The sequence below is a fragment of the Furipterus horrens genome, unplaced genomic scaffold (assembly GCF_987537825.1).
Source record: "Furipterus horrens unplaced genomic scaffold, mFurHor1.1.pri manual_scaffold_17, whole genome shotgun sequence".
Lineage (NCBI taxonomy): Eukaryota > Metazoa > Chordata > Mammalia > Chiroptera > Furipteridae > Furipterus > Furipterus horrens.
In genome coordinates, this window is record NW_028327187.1 from 98249407 (window position 1) to 98264498 (window position 15092).

The window sequence follows — 15092 nt, forward strand, 5'->3', positions numbered from 1 at the left end:
CAAGTCCTTGAGAAAGACATTCTTGGGTTGTAGAATTTTTACATGTCAAAGGAGGAGAGCAAAAAAAAAAAAATTAAAATGGCAGGTTTTCTAAAGTGACTACTCTTACGAAAAGGGAGATTGGGCCTATAGACTAAAGTTTAGTCAAGCAGAGGGGAACACTAAATCCATCTTGGCCAGTGTAAGCCCTTCCTATTTGTTTTCTCGTTTTTAAATATTTTCTTGCCTGTTTGGTTCATTTGCATTTCCATATAAATTTTAGAATCAGCTTGTCCCTTCCTCCCAAACGCTGTGGTCTTAAGTGGATTTCATCGAATATATAGATCAATTTGTGGTGAATTAATATCTTTATTATATAAAGTGTTTTAGTTCATTAATATGGAATAGCCTTCCATTTACTTAGGTCTTTATTTTCGCTCAATAATCTTTTGTGGTTTTCAAAACAGTGAGTGGGTCTTAGACTTTTTATGAGATTTACTCCTACGTTTTTAAAAATGAAATTTATTGGGGTGACATTGGTCAATAAGATTATATAGATTTCAAGTGTACATTTCTGTGATACATGATCTGTATGTTGCATTGTGTGCCCACCACTCAGTCAAGGCATCTTCTGTCACCATGTATTTGACCCCCTTGACCCTTTACTACCCCCCAGCCCCCTTGCCTCTGGTAACCACAATGCTGTTGTCTGTGTCTGTGAGTTTCAGTTTTATATCCCACATGTGAGTGTGAAATCATATTGTTCTTAGCTTTTTCTGACTGACTTATTTTTCTTACCATGATATTCTTTCTCAAGTTGCAGTATTTCATCTTTTCTATGACTGAATAGTATTCTATTGCATATATGGATCACATCTTTATCCAATCATCTATCAAAGGACACTTGACTTGTTTCCATGTCTATGCCACTGTGAATAATGCTTCATTGAGCATAGAAGTGTGTGTATCTTTGTGAATAAATGTTTTCAAATTTTTCAGGTAGATACCCAGAAGAGGAATTTCTGGGTCTTAAGCTAACTCTAATCATAATTTTTTTGAAGAGCCTCTAGACTGTTTTCCATAGAGGTTGTACCTGTTTACATTCCCACCAGCAGTGAATAAGGAGTCCTCTTTCTCCACAAGCTCTCTAACATTATTATTACTGGTCTTATTGTTAACAGTCATTCTAACAGGTGTGATGTGGTATCTCATTGTAGTTTTGAATTGCATTTCCCTACCAGCTAGTAAAGTTGATCTTCTCATATATCTGTTGGCTAGTTGTATGTCTTCTTGGGAGAAGTGTCTGTTCAGGTCATCTGCCCATTTTTAATTGAACTGTTTGTTTGGTGTTGAGTTGCGTGAGTTCTTTATATATCCTGGATATTAACCCCTCGTGGGAGCTGCTGTTTACAGATATCTTCTCCCATTCTATTGGCTGTCTTTTTGTTTTGTTGGTGGTTTCTTTTGCTGTGCAGAAGCTTTTTAGTTTGATAGAGTCCCATTCGTTCATTTTTGCCTTTAAATCCCTTGCCTTTGGGGTCAAATTCATAAAATCTTGTATAAGACCAAGTTCCATAAGTTTAGTACCTATGTTTTCTTTTATATAATTTATTGTTTCAGATCTTATATTTAGGTCTTTGGTCCATTTTGAATTAACTTTTGTACATGGGGACAAATTGTAGTCAAGTTTCATTCTTTTGCATGTGGCTTTCCAATTTCCCCAGCACCACGTATTGAAGAGGCTTTCTTTTCTCCATTGTGTGTTTGGCACTTTTGTCAAAAAGTAGTTGCCGAGATACATGCAATTTTATTTCTTGGCTCTCAATTCTGTTCTGTTGTTCTGTGTGTGTGTTTTGCTGCTAATACCATGCTGTTTTGGTTATTGAAGCTCTGTAGTATAACTTGAAGTCAGGAAGTGTGATAACCTCCAGCTTGTTCTTTTTTCTCTGCATTGCTTTGGCTATTTGGGATCTTTTATGATTCTATGCAAATCTAATGATTTTTTGTTCTATTTTATTTTTACTAAATGGCATTGGGATTATGATGAGGATTTCAGTAAGTTTTGTATATGGCTTCGGATTATATGGACATTTTAACTTGTTGAGTCTTCGGTCCATGAACACAAAATATCTTTGCATTTCATTGTGTCGTTTTCAATCTCTTTTAACAATGCTTTGTAGTTCTTAGTATATAGGTCCTTCACACCCTTTAAGTTTATTCCTAGGTATTTTGTTCTTTTTGTTGCAGTTGCAAAAGGAATTGTCTTTCATTTATTTTTCTGAAATTTCATTGTTAGTATATAGGAATGTAGTAGGCTTTTGTTGTCTCCTGCAATGTCGCTGTATTTGTTTATTGTTTCTGATAGTTCTTTTGGTGGAGTCTTTCGGGTTTTCTATGTACAGAATCATGTCATATGTAAAAAGTGACACTTCATTCCTAATTTGGGTGCCTTTTTTTTCTTTCTCTTGCCTGATTGCTGTGGCCAGGACTTCCAGAACTATGTTGAGTAAGAGTGGAGAGAGTGGGCCTTCTTGTCTTGTTCCTGGTTTTAGAAGAAAAGCTTTCAGTTTTTCGACATTGAGTATGATATTTCCTTATTGATTTTCTGTTTGGATGATCACTCTAAAGCTGTAATTGAGTTTGGCATGTCTAGCCTGTATTATGTTGAGGTGCACTATTCTCCTGCCCATGGAGTAAACCTTACTTGATTGTGCTGTATTATTTTTCTTTTAGTATTGTTGTATTCTATTTGCTAGCATTTTGTTTAGGATTTCTGCATCTGTATTCATCAGAGATTTCGGTTTGTAGTTTTCTTTTATGTGTGTGTTATCTGTGCCAGGTTTTGGTATCAGGGTTATGTTGGCCTCATAAAATATGTTAAGAATTATTATCTCTTCTTCAATTTTTTGGACAAGTTTGAGAAAGACGGGCATTAAATCTTTGAATGTTTGGTAGAATTCACTAGTGAAGGCATCTGGCCCTGTGCACTTATTTTCTGGGAGGTTTTTCATGGTTGTTTTAATTTTCTCGCTGTTGATTGGTCTATTTAGATTTTCTAATGCTTCATGATTCAGTCTAGGAAGGTTATATATTTCTAGGAACTTATCCATTTCTTCTAGGTTATTGAATTTGGTGGCATATAGTCCTTCCAGTTATTATTTATTTCATTAATTTTTCTCATGTTATTGTGCTGTCTACTCAAGGAAATGAGATTATTGTTGATATCTCACATTTTAGGTCCCAGAGGTGAAGCTTTTAATAAATCACCATAAAGTGTGATATTTCCTGCAGGTTTGTTGTAGGTGCCTTTTATTCCTGGTGTTTTAAGAGGTTTTACTCTTACTGAGTGCTGAATTATATTAAACCTATTTATCAGAATCAGTTGAAGTGATCACATTAGTTTTCTCCCTTATTCTGTTAATATGTAAAATCACATTGCTTCATTTTCTAATATTAAAATAGTCTTGCATTCCTGAAATAAACGAAATGTGGATGACATGTATAGTTATTTTTATTTGTTGCTAGATTTCTTTGCTAACATTTGATACAGAGTTTTCCCATTGTGTCCATGAAAGAGATTGGCCTATTGTCTTTTTTTCTTGTAGTATGCTTGCCAGGTTTAAGTATCGATTATGCAGGCTTGGGAACTTGCCATTTGTGCCTGGAATTTCCTATATGGGGAATTTTTAAATAAAAGATTATATGTGTTTAATGGACACAAGACTTTCTAGTTTTGATTTTCTTAATTTTATCTCCAATTTCCATTTTTTGGTCATTTTGACTAGTGTTTGGCTTTCTAGGAATTTGTCTGTTACATGTAAACTTACAAATATAGTCATGTAAAATTCTATTCAGTCGACCTGACATTTAATAATATTTTTATCAGTGTTTGAAATTTAGGAAACATAAAAAAAAAAACAAAACTATGAATTTCTAGCCCCTTGGAAAAAGCACATGATCGAATGATCCTTGGCCTGTTCTCTTGCATATCGACCTCAGGAGAAATCAGGTAGCTCTGTCCTCTTCAGCATGACCTCTGCATTTAGCTACAGTCCACATAACTCCCCATCTTCTTACACCTAGATTATTTTTGAGCATGTTATTATGTACAAACATTAGAATTGGTGAGTTATCACAGATGGACTATTCCAATGCCAACAGTTAGAATGAAGCATAAAGAGATATATGTTTTTCACTCACTTGATTACAAATAAGATACACATTGGAGCATTCTTCTCATTAAAACATATAAAAGTCAAAGATTTTCAACTCTTGGACAAAATAGAAGTTTTAATAGACTATAGGTAACATAAGACTACCTTGTAATTTTAGTGTCACGCTGAAATGTTTTACTGTATTATGTATTAAAATTCTATTGTGCTCAGCAAAAGAAAACATCAGCAAGATGAAAAGGGAACTAACCACATGGGAAAACATATTTATCAATGCTACCTCAGACAAAGGATTGATCTCCAAAATATATAAAGAACTTATATGACTCAATACCAAGAAGACAGACAACCCAATTAAAAAATGGGCAAAGGACATGAACAAACACTTCTCCAGAGGACATACAGAGGGTCCATAGACATATGAAAGAATGCTCAACATCACTAGCCATCAGAGAGATGCAAATAAAAACCACAATGAGATACCACTTCACACCAGTCAGAATGGCCATCATCAACAAATCAACAAACAACAAGTGCTGGCGAGGATGTGGAGAAACGGGAACCCTAGTGCACTGTTGGTGGGAATGCAGACTGGTGCAGCCACTATGGAAAAGAGTTTGGAATTTCCTCAAAAAACTAAAAATGGAACTGCCTTTTGACCCAGCAATTCCATTGCTAGGATTATAGCCAAAGAATGCTGAAACACCAATTCAGAAGAACCTCTGCACCCCTATGTTCAAAGCAGTGCTATTTACAGTCATCAAGATCTGGAAACAGCGCAAGTTCCCATCAGTGGGTGAGTGGATCAAAAACCTGTGATACATTTACACAATGGAGTACTATGTAGCAGAAAGAAAGAAGGCATTCTTACCATTTGCGACAACATGGATAGAACTGGAGAGTATTATGCTTAGCGAAATAATCCAGGCAATGAAAGAAAAATACCATCTGATATTACCTGATACAGGAGACTAATGAACAACACAAACAAATGAGAAAAATTGAACAAGAGGCATGGAAACAAGGAGCAGACTGACAGTGACCAGGGGGGAGGGTGGTGGGGGAGAAGAGGAGAAAGAAGGGGAAATTTCTAGTCAAGAAACATGTGTGAATGACCCATGGACATGGACAACGGGGTGGGGATTGACTGTGGGAGAAGGGGTGGGCGGGGTGGGGGGGAGCAGTGGGGGAGAAAGTGGGACAACTGTAATAGAAAAACAATAAATAAATAAATTAATTAAAAAAGAAAAACTTAAGACCAAATTTTACTTCTTCCCCTGTTGTTCTGAACTGTATTTTGCTTGTTTATGTCTTTTTCTGAAGGAAATTGGTTCTAAGTTTAAATGGAGACATGTTTCTGCATTTATATCCCATTTTATACTTAATAAAGTGAGAGTTCACAGTTAAAAAAATTCTCTGGTCCTCTATATTTATCACATCTGAAAACAAAAGTGGATTTTCTATCCCTCAGTCTCTAAATCCTTACCGGTCACAAGCTTCTCCATAATTCATAACAGTGTTCAAAGCATTTTCACTTTTGTTGTCCACTGTCTGACCCAGCACTGACCTAGCTTAGAGGGTACAAGAGCAGGTACTTTTATCTCCATTTCAGTAATGGGAAAGCTAGATAATAGCAGGAGTTGAGAGTTTGCTGACAGATATTACCAAGGTGGGCAACAGTAGATGTGGGACACTAATTCAGGCAGTCTTCACTTTAAGCCTAGTGATGTGTAGATCCTGCTCTGTGGCAATGCCCATTATAAGCATTAAAGGTCTTGACTTTGAATGTACAGAGGACAGGATTTTACATGTGCCTCTCACCTCCTGTACACCATGAGTAGCTCTGCTTTTGCCAGAAACACTGGTAGGCAGTTATTTAATAAAGAAGAGAGAAGCAAAAGATTCTAAGACAATACTTGGGAGAAAAGTGCCATGTTGTCCACGACAGTGGTGGCATTGAGCTGTGAGACATTGATAGACTATGTGAAATTTACATATTACTCAACGAGAGGTGTGGCACAGGGTGAGTCGTCGCCCTCAGGAAGCCAGCAGGTGGAAGGTATAAAGCAATAAGAGAGAGTAAAACCTCAAGCTACGGAAGGGTGCCCGGGAATGTGCTGAATGCTGGGAAAAATGCTGTCCTTCTGAAATGCTCCTTAAGGTGCTTGCTCTTTAGTTTCTCGTACCCTGATCAAATGGACTGGTTGGAGCTGGAAAGTACCAAGTTTATTAAGCTGCCACAGAACATTAAATAATAGCCTGCAAATAATAACAGTGACAACACAGCCTTTCTAGATTTATTGATTAGGACTTCATGAACTCATAAAAATAAATAATATATGGAACTGACTGTAACAGCACAGAAGAACATGCTTCTTCAAGGTAAAAATCTCAGTATAATTTTAGCATAACCACCAAGACAGAATTTTATTAGTGAATCAGGGAGGCATATTTACCTTTTAAAAATAAGTCCTTACAAAGAGCACATGTTCTTGATCTGGATGTGTATTTTCTGATTTGTGTTTAATGTTTTAAACAGATACGGAGTTCTAATGTCAAAAATGTTTTTAGATAAGATTATAACATTAGACTTCAAATCTTTGTCAAGTGAGTTCGATTGAAATACATTGTTAAATCTAGTCAAACTTCTGGTACATTTAATCTGAAAAGACTCAAATAAAGGTTCACCATCTGTACACCTCACTGTAGGTTTTGCAGCAGAAATGATCTTGTGTGCTCTATTAAGTGAATGGTGTCATTACAGAGTATAGGGCTTGTAGCCACATGGGTCTGAGGGCAAATCCCAGATACTCAGGTCTGTGACCTCTGTGATCTTAGACAAGCTGCTCAACTTATCTGATGTGTGTTTCCTCATCCGTACACCTCATCTTTAAAAGTGACAGTCATGAGTTCCTTGAGTTCATTCAGGACTTATTACAGGATCATTTAAACAGCAATAAGAGCAGTCTTTTCAGAGAAACCCCCAGTAAGTGTTTGCTAAGAAATTTAGAACATTTTTTTCCACCCTGGACCGTGTAGTAGACAGTGAAGATCAAAAGCATGCCAGTTGGTTGTATTCTGCTTCAGTTAACAGTCTGAAAACACGCAAAATTGCAAAGAGAATTATAGACTTTGGCAACATTAGTCTCTAGTACTCTGCCCAGTTTCTAGCCTCATGATGGGTGTTACCTTACTTCGTCCAGTGAGTTATTTCATGTTTCTATTTCACCATTAGTAAGATTAAGTTGCTTATCCTTTTGACTGAATAGTTGTTTATAAAGTAAGGACGAAAAATCAAGAAATAAGTTATTGCTCAGAAGCTTCATTACACAAAATATTCATTTAGCTGAGAAGCATATTTCAGGGTCTTAAACTACAATATGCAATAAAATGAGATGGGTTGCTTGTTGCCTCCCTCGCTTATAAATCCCACTTGCTGCTGCATTGTGTGGTCCATGGCTCGTAATTGCTTCTTCCTTAGTGGCCATACTCCTGGGAACACTCTCTCTCTTAATGCCATTCTTGCTGGGCAGAGTTTAGCTATCACATTCTATCGCTGGCTTCAATACATTCAAGGGTCAAGGTATTTAAGTTTTATCTCCCAGGCTTGTGAGATTTTCCTCATTGCCTTCATTCAAATATTCTTTTCATAGCCATTTTTTTACATTTGCTATGAGAAACAAACTCAACCAAACAAAGGAACTCAGATGAGAAATGTCCTTGGAATGTATAACAATATGAGATGTGAATTAAATGGGAGAGAAAAACTTTCCCCATTGTAAATCTGAGCATAGATGATAATGGAGTTGTGATTTAGCCCATAAAAATGTGTTAAGTAAGTGAACTGACCTTTAGCTTCTTTTCCCGCTGAAACAAAATTAGGACATAAAAATTAATTTCTTATCACTTCATGAGATATTATAATTCATTTTTATTTATGTGTTGTTTACCTAGCTTTAAAACAGTGCACTACTTTTAAATGCTGAAGGGATTCTTAAATGGAAACTCAGAAAAGCACTGATGTTTTTCTCTAGGGAAGAGGTTTCTAATCCTAATGTAGTGATTCTTTAAAAAAGTTATTTAGCTTCCACTCAATCTCATTCAATGCAATCCCTTATACTTATGTAACAATTTCGTTACATCCCTCCGGGCAATGATAAGAACCAGCATCTTTGACTGATTATAGAGCAGACTGATGATCTTCCAATTGCTTAGCTCCATCTTTTGTAATTCAAACGAGAGCCAGTATTTCTAAGCAATAAGCAAATAAATCTATTAAGTTCAGGCACTATGTACACCTATTTATATTTGTGCATATGTCATTACAAAAAATCTACTTGTGGTCAGACACGTACAGCTTACAAGTAAGCAATTTCTGATTCACTTATCTATTTTTACTGAGATTAGTGAAAAGCACCATACCCACATACTAACAGAAGTGACTTAGATTCAGTTCATTGAGAGTTTTCTGTGGCTTAGATAGGTTTAAGCAGTGGAATGTGTTTCTCAAAGATATGTATGCTCTTTTGTGTTGGAAATCTTTAAAGAAGAATATACTTGAAATTTCAACATCTATTTGTAAAGATTAATAAGTACCTTTCTACAATGAGTAAATTACATGACCCTTTGTGCTTCTTGGAAGATTTGACGTATATACTATAATTAAGCAAAATGTAAATAACCACCAATACTTATATAAATTGCTTCAAATTAAAATTGCTTTCTAATGCATAATCTTGTTTAATATTTGTAGCAATTCTTTAAGGGGTTGTTATGTTTATTTTCTTTGAGAAAGAATAAACAATTTAGCCATAAATTTTCTGAAAAAGTCATTTGGGATATGTGTGCAAAATAATACCTGTCCCTCAAAGAATTCCTGGAATTATTATAAGAAAATTATGTATTTAAAGTGTTTTTGTAATTTACAAAGACATGTATTCATGTTAGGAATGTAGGCAATTGCCCTACCTAAGACTTGATTCCAAGTTGTTTGGCCCTAGACACTTTTATCTTCCCCACATAAAACAAAATTGTAAAGTGATAATGTATTTGTATTTGGAAAATTGATTCAGTCACATCACAATTAATGATTTAAAACCTACTCTATTTGAACAACTTTAATTAACTTTAATTTCCTAATTGAAAATTTCCCCACTGTAAATATATCTTTAACCAATTTTAGTTATGTGAGATATTTTGTCATGCCTTGGAATCAGCCTCTCTTAAATGTGTCCTTTGTATTAGTCATACCAAACACCAAAGACTGGGTGGCTTAAACAACAGAATTTCTTTTCTGACAGTTCTGGAGGCTAGAAGTCAAAGGTCAAGGTGTCAGTAGGGTTGGTTTCTTCACAGGCCTCTCTCCCTGTCTTGCAGATGGCTGCCTTCTTGCTGTGCGCACACATCCCTGGGGTCTCTCTGTGTGTTCAGATCTCTTCTTATAAAGATGTCTGTCATATTGGATTAGGAATCAACCTACTGGCCTCATTTTAACTTAAAGGCCCTATGTCCTAATACTGTCACATTGTGGATTAAAGGGGGACGGAGCTTTAGCATAGTAATTTTAGAGAAATGTGGTTTAGGCTATAATACCTCAATTCTATTAATTTGGGGCATATAGTATGTGTTCAATTAATATTTTTTGTTAAGTTAAATTCATGGTTGAGTAATGAATTGGAGGTTACAATTTACTGTAAGTTAAATTAAATATTGGCTGAATTATAAACCTGCTCAATGAATTATCAAAATTATCCATTGTAATTTTTGAATACAAAGGACATTTGATAACATTCTTAAAATAGTTATTTTAACTATGTTGACTGTGTATCTAAAAGAATATTTATTAGTTTTGTGTGCCTCATTCATATAGTGAAAAAATTAATGTGAAGTATATCATATTAATATATTTTGGAATTTCTATACATTTAATAATTTAAGCAATTTAGTATCTGTAGATTTGTTTGGAATTTGTTTTATAGGATGTTCTCCACACATAAATAAATGGTAAACATCCACCTGTGAGATTAAAGACTTCAGGTGCTACTTCAGTGGACACTACATTTGTGTGTCCTGTAGTACTAAAGAGCAGATGCTGTATCTATTTGGAAGTGTCAGTTCATTTTCTTTCATCTCTAAAGATGATACTACTGTTTGAGTTGATCTCTTTCCCCTTTGACTCCCATCTCCACTGAGGCTGAAGGGTTGCAAAAACATCCTACAATTTTCCCTTTTATATTTTATCACCAATTCAGGCAGATGGTGTACTTTATGGCTAAAGGGTAAGATTTTTTCTATTTGAAGCTAATTTTTTTTCACAACTAATCCATTAATAGATATATTACATGCCATTTACCTGATGCAAACTGACACGACTACTAGGAAGTTGACTGAAATAACTTCTTTTTAAAAATATTTTATTATTTATTCTTAGAGAGAGGGGAAGAAGGAAGAGAGAAAGAGAGGGAGAGAAATATCAGTGGTTGGTGCCTCTCTTGTATCCCCAACTGGGGACCTGGCCCACAACCCAGGCATCTGCCCTGACTGGGAATCGAACTGACGACCCTTTGGTTCACAGGCTGGCACTCAATCCACTCAGACACACCAGCCAGGGTTAAAAGAACTTCTCATATGTTTTAGGAAAAAATCTCAACTACCAGCTTGGAATAATTAAATGACTACTGTTGTTGAAGTCATTGATTTATGATAGCACTTTTCCTGTGGATATCTTACATCACTATTTCAGTGCTGTGGCTTCTGTCATACATTAATGTAATGGAAGAGGAGCAGAGTAGAGAGTGCAATTATAAAACATGAAAGTCATGTTATGCTGAAAGCAGTATGATTTTTTGACATTTCTGAAGAAAAACTGAAAACTCACTGTGACTGAGCTGCATATGAGTACACGATCCATTTAATACTGTAGTAAAATGCCCATTAAGTACTCCTTACTCATGGGCGGGACTCCCTTTTTGAAAACATGGTAGATTAAACAAAATTTTGAAAAATTATATGGGGGTCTCTAAACCACCTAGAAATAGATGGGTTGTGTCATGATGCTAATTACATTTGTATTATTTGAATCAGATATTAATATCTTCCAAGGGGATCGATCCAAACATGTAGCATCAAGTAGGGTAAAAATTATGATGAGGCTTATCTTAGATACCCAATGTATTTGTAAAAAATATAAGTTACAAACATTTTTCTTCTAGCTGTAATTCTATACAAAATAAATCATGCCCATATTTTGAGATAAATCAAGTCGGTTTTTGATTGTATAAAGACATTTAATTTTATTTTTTTGTGGTGGAATTGGTATACATTAGTTTCTGATGTAAACATAATAATTTGATCTTTGTATACACTACAAAATGATCACCATGTTATATCTAGTTATCATCAGTATAGTTTTAGAGATCAATAGGTATGGGAAAATAATTCTCTTATTTATGAAACAGTCAAAAAGAGTTGACATTTTAGGATCTGAAGTGCTTCATAATGAAGTTGAGGTAAATAATAAATTTTTGTCATAAAACATTTGCTTTCTCTAAAAGCCATTGGTACTCTTTTATGTTACATATTAAGATAGCGTGTGCACAAAGACATTAGTGACATGCTAAAGATCTGGCAGTTATTGCTCAGGGAACATTACAATTTTCTCACTAAAATAGTTTAGAGATAGAGTCATTTTAAATACTTTGTAATAATAATCCAGATAATTGTTAAAAGCCACATGTGGATGTAATTTGTCACTAATGATTTTCTTCTACAACTTGGATCTAAAAACTAATTATACCAGATCACTTCAAATAAAGGCATGTTTAGGTATTCTATTTAATAGACTTTTATTCTCTGGGGTGTGTTTTTCTGACTTAAGAAAGGTATACATTTTACATATTATGGATTCAAAATCATCTTTAATTCTATATTTATGTTTTTTTAAAGTATATTTTATTGATTATATTGTTACAATATATATTTATGTTTTTGCTATCTTACCTTTACGGTGGAGACACTTCAAATGGTGGTATGATAACTGCTTCCGACTTCCCGTAAGGATCTTTGCTTTTCAATGTATAAAGTGAATGAATGAGGGAAATAATCTAAGGCAAGTTAAAGGAACACTACTGGAAGGGTGTTCTTTACAACTCCTAGTATAAACAAGAGACTCCAAATGTGATGCTTTCTTAAGTCATTTCTGCCATTTTTAATGGAATTCAGTTAACAATGAATTGTTTGCTGATGTTGTGATGGGTTGTCTCTTTTTTAGGTCCTGGGAGATCGATGGGCAAACATCTGTAGGTGGACAGAAGATCGCTGGGTTCTTTTACAAGAAATCCTTCTGAAATGGCAACGTTTTACTGAAGAACAGGTGAGTCATGTGGGGGAAAGTGTCTCAGGGAAAGACTTGGAGAGATGTTAAATAAATAAATGAAAAAATATGGTGATCTACTTTAATAATTATTTTATTTTTGGGAATTGTTTGATTTCTTTCAGTGCTTTTTTAGTACGTGGCTTACAGAAAAAGAAGATGCAGTGAGCAAGATTCATACAAGTGGCTTTAAGGATCAAAGTGAAATGTTATCAAGTCTTCAGAAACTGGCCGTATGTATTTTTGTTTAGCTTTCAATTGTTTTTTTAACCCAATAGTTTATGTTAACACCATTATGTCGTCACTCTGTTCTTTCAGTCTTAAACCAAATGTTCATGGCTCTTGCTTAGATCAGTGTATTTAACTACATCATATTGTTACTTTTCTTAATTAAAATAGGGAAATCTATAGTGTCTTAGCTCAGGCTGTCATAACAAAAATATCATACACTGGGTGGCTTAAACAACAGACATTCAATTTTCACAGCTCTGGAAGCTGTGAAATCCAAGGTCAAGGTGCCAGACTCTTGGGGAGGCCTCTTTTCCTGGGTTCCAGACAGTGCCTTTTTTCTGTATCCTCACATGGTAGAGACTGAGGTCCCTCTTCCTTTTCTTCAACGGGCACAGATCCCATCATTGGGGCTGTATTCTCATGACCACCACTAAGCCTAATTCCCTCCCCAAAGCACCCACCTCCTCATGCTGTCATATGGGGGGCTTAGGCCTTCATCATGACAATTGGGGGGGATACAAACACATTTCATGGATATAGGTAGATTTTCAACTTCGTTTTTTCAAACAAAATTGTACCCTTGTAAAAATAAAGCATATTTGAGATAAGACTTCAGTTAAACATTCCAAAAGTAACACTAAGAAGTAGATGTGGATATTCCATGAAGTGCTAAACAGTGTAGTTCTGAAGTAATAGACTTGAGTAGATTCTCTGAGAATTATGAGAAGTACCGGAGATAATTATCCTCACATATAATAGGCTTTTAACCTAGTTTGGGAAGCAAGAAAAACGTTCAAACAGACTGGTGTCATTGATCATAAGTGCTTGTGTTTTGAGAAACAGGGGAACCTTGGCAGTACAAAGGTCATCAGGGAAGACTTCATTGAAATATTGCAATTTGATCTGCACCTTAACAGTATTGAAAAAGATCTGTAAAACTTCTCTTTCACTGTGAATCTTGCTGTTTTCTAGTAAAGGAGAGGCCAATCTAATATTAAGTTTTATTTTTCAAGTAAAATACTGCATAATTAGGATTTATTTTTTATTTTTGATCAGTTATGTTAAGTGCCAACTTGATGTCAACCCTAATATGAAACAAAGGTCTTTTAAATAATGTTTCATAATTTAACCTAAGGGAATCTATTCATCTATTGATACTATGTATTATATTTCAAAATAATTCAATCATTTTAAAAGCTCTTCTTAAATAAATTTCCCCTGTTCAATTTGTACCGTTTTACAAATACGTATTTGTATCATACATTTTTTTGTTCCATTGTTACTCATCTTTAGGCTTTTAATTTAAAGTAGATTAACCTGTGTATTGCTGGTTATGACAAGCTAGGTTGTTGTTCACAAGAAATCATTCCTCAAATAATATATGCTTTCTTGAGTGATAATATGATAAAGAGAGGTTTCCATAATGCTCACACACACACACACACACACACACACACACACAGAATGCAAAAACATCAGTGATACATTTAGTTTTATTCTGCTGCTAAGGAGCCATTGAGAGTTTGATAACAATCATATTTACATTTTTGGAATATTCTTTGGCAGTGAGACTTTTGGTAATAAGGAGTCCAATTATGAGAACTAATCTAAAGTATCATTGGGTGTGACGAGGAGGAGAGAGACAAGGTTATTTCAGAAAAGGAGATCGAGGCCCAGGAAAAAACACATGGCTTGCATATAAGGTATCATAGAACATTAGTAGCCAAGTTAAAATGAGCACCAAGATATCGAGACTCAGGTCCACACTTTCTAAGCTATTTCAAAACTCCTCATATTATGTGCTTCCTTGATCAAAACTAACTATCCTAGAACAGTTGTTTTGAACAATCATATGCCACTATGTTGACATTTTTGAGGGTAAATGATTTTATTAGCCTCGGGACCATGCAAATGCTGTCTTAGCAAAGTCCCATAATTTTCCAATATGATTAAAATTCATATTATGTCACCTTACTTGTGAACAAAGTGAAAATATGTTATGGATAAGTCTTACCGTTTAATAGTTTAAGCCAATTAACAAAACCTGACAGCTGGGCTAGAATTTGAGATAAAATTCCCCTGCTGACTCAGGCAGTGAATAAAAATTTAATGTTCATTAAAATATGTCACAGTCTGAGACCCAAAACAGGTACCATCTGTCACCACTTCCTACTACATACCTAGATATAGATACCATGTGCTAAAACCCTCTTTTATTTAAAATCAGTGTAATTTGTTTGGAAATATTATCACTAATAACCCAAGGGATTTTTCTCCTACTTTTTATTTGAGGTGGGAGATGAGGAGTCCAGTATTTCCTTTTCCATCGATCTATCGTT

The 15092-nt window shown here is 35.0% G+C and overlaps 1 protein-coding gene across 1 annotated transcript in view; it reads left to right on the forward strand.

Moving 5' to 3' along the window:
• DMD (dystrophin) overlaps nt 1-15092 on the forward strand; it is a 1939482-nt gene that overhangs the window by 586161 nt on the left and 1338229 nt on the right. Inside the window, exons 14-15 of the mRNA XM_090265340.1 lie at nt 12421-12522; nt 12648-12755. Of these exons, the coding sequence (XP_090121466.1) occupies nt 12421-12522; nt 12648-12755 (210 nt within the window). The remainder of the gene's footprint in view (nt 1-12420; nt 12523-12647; nt 12756-15092) is intronic.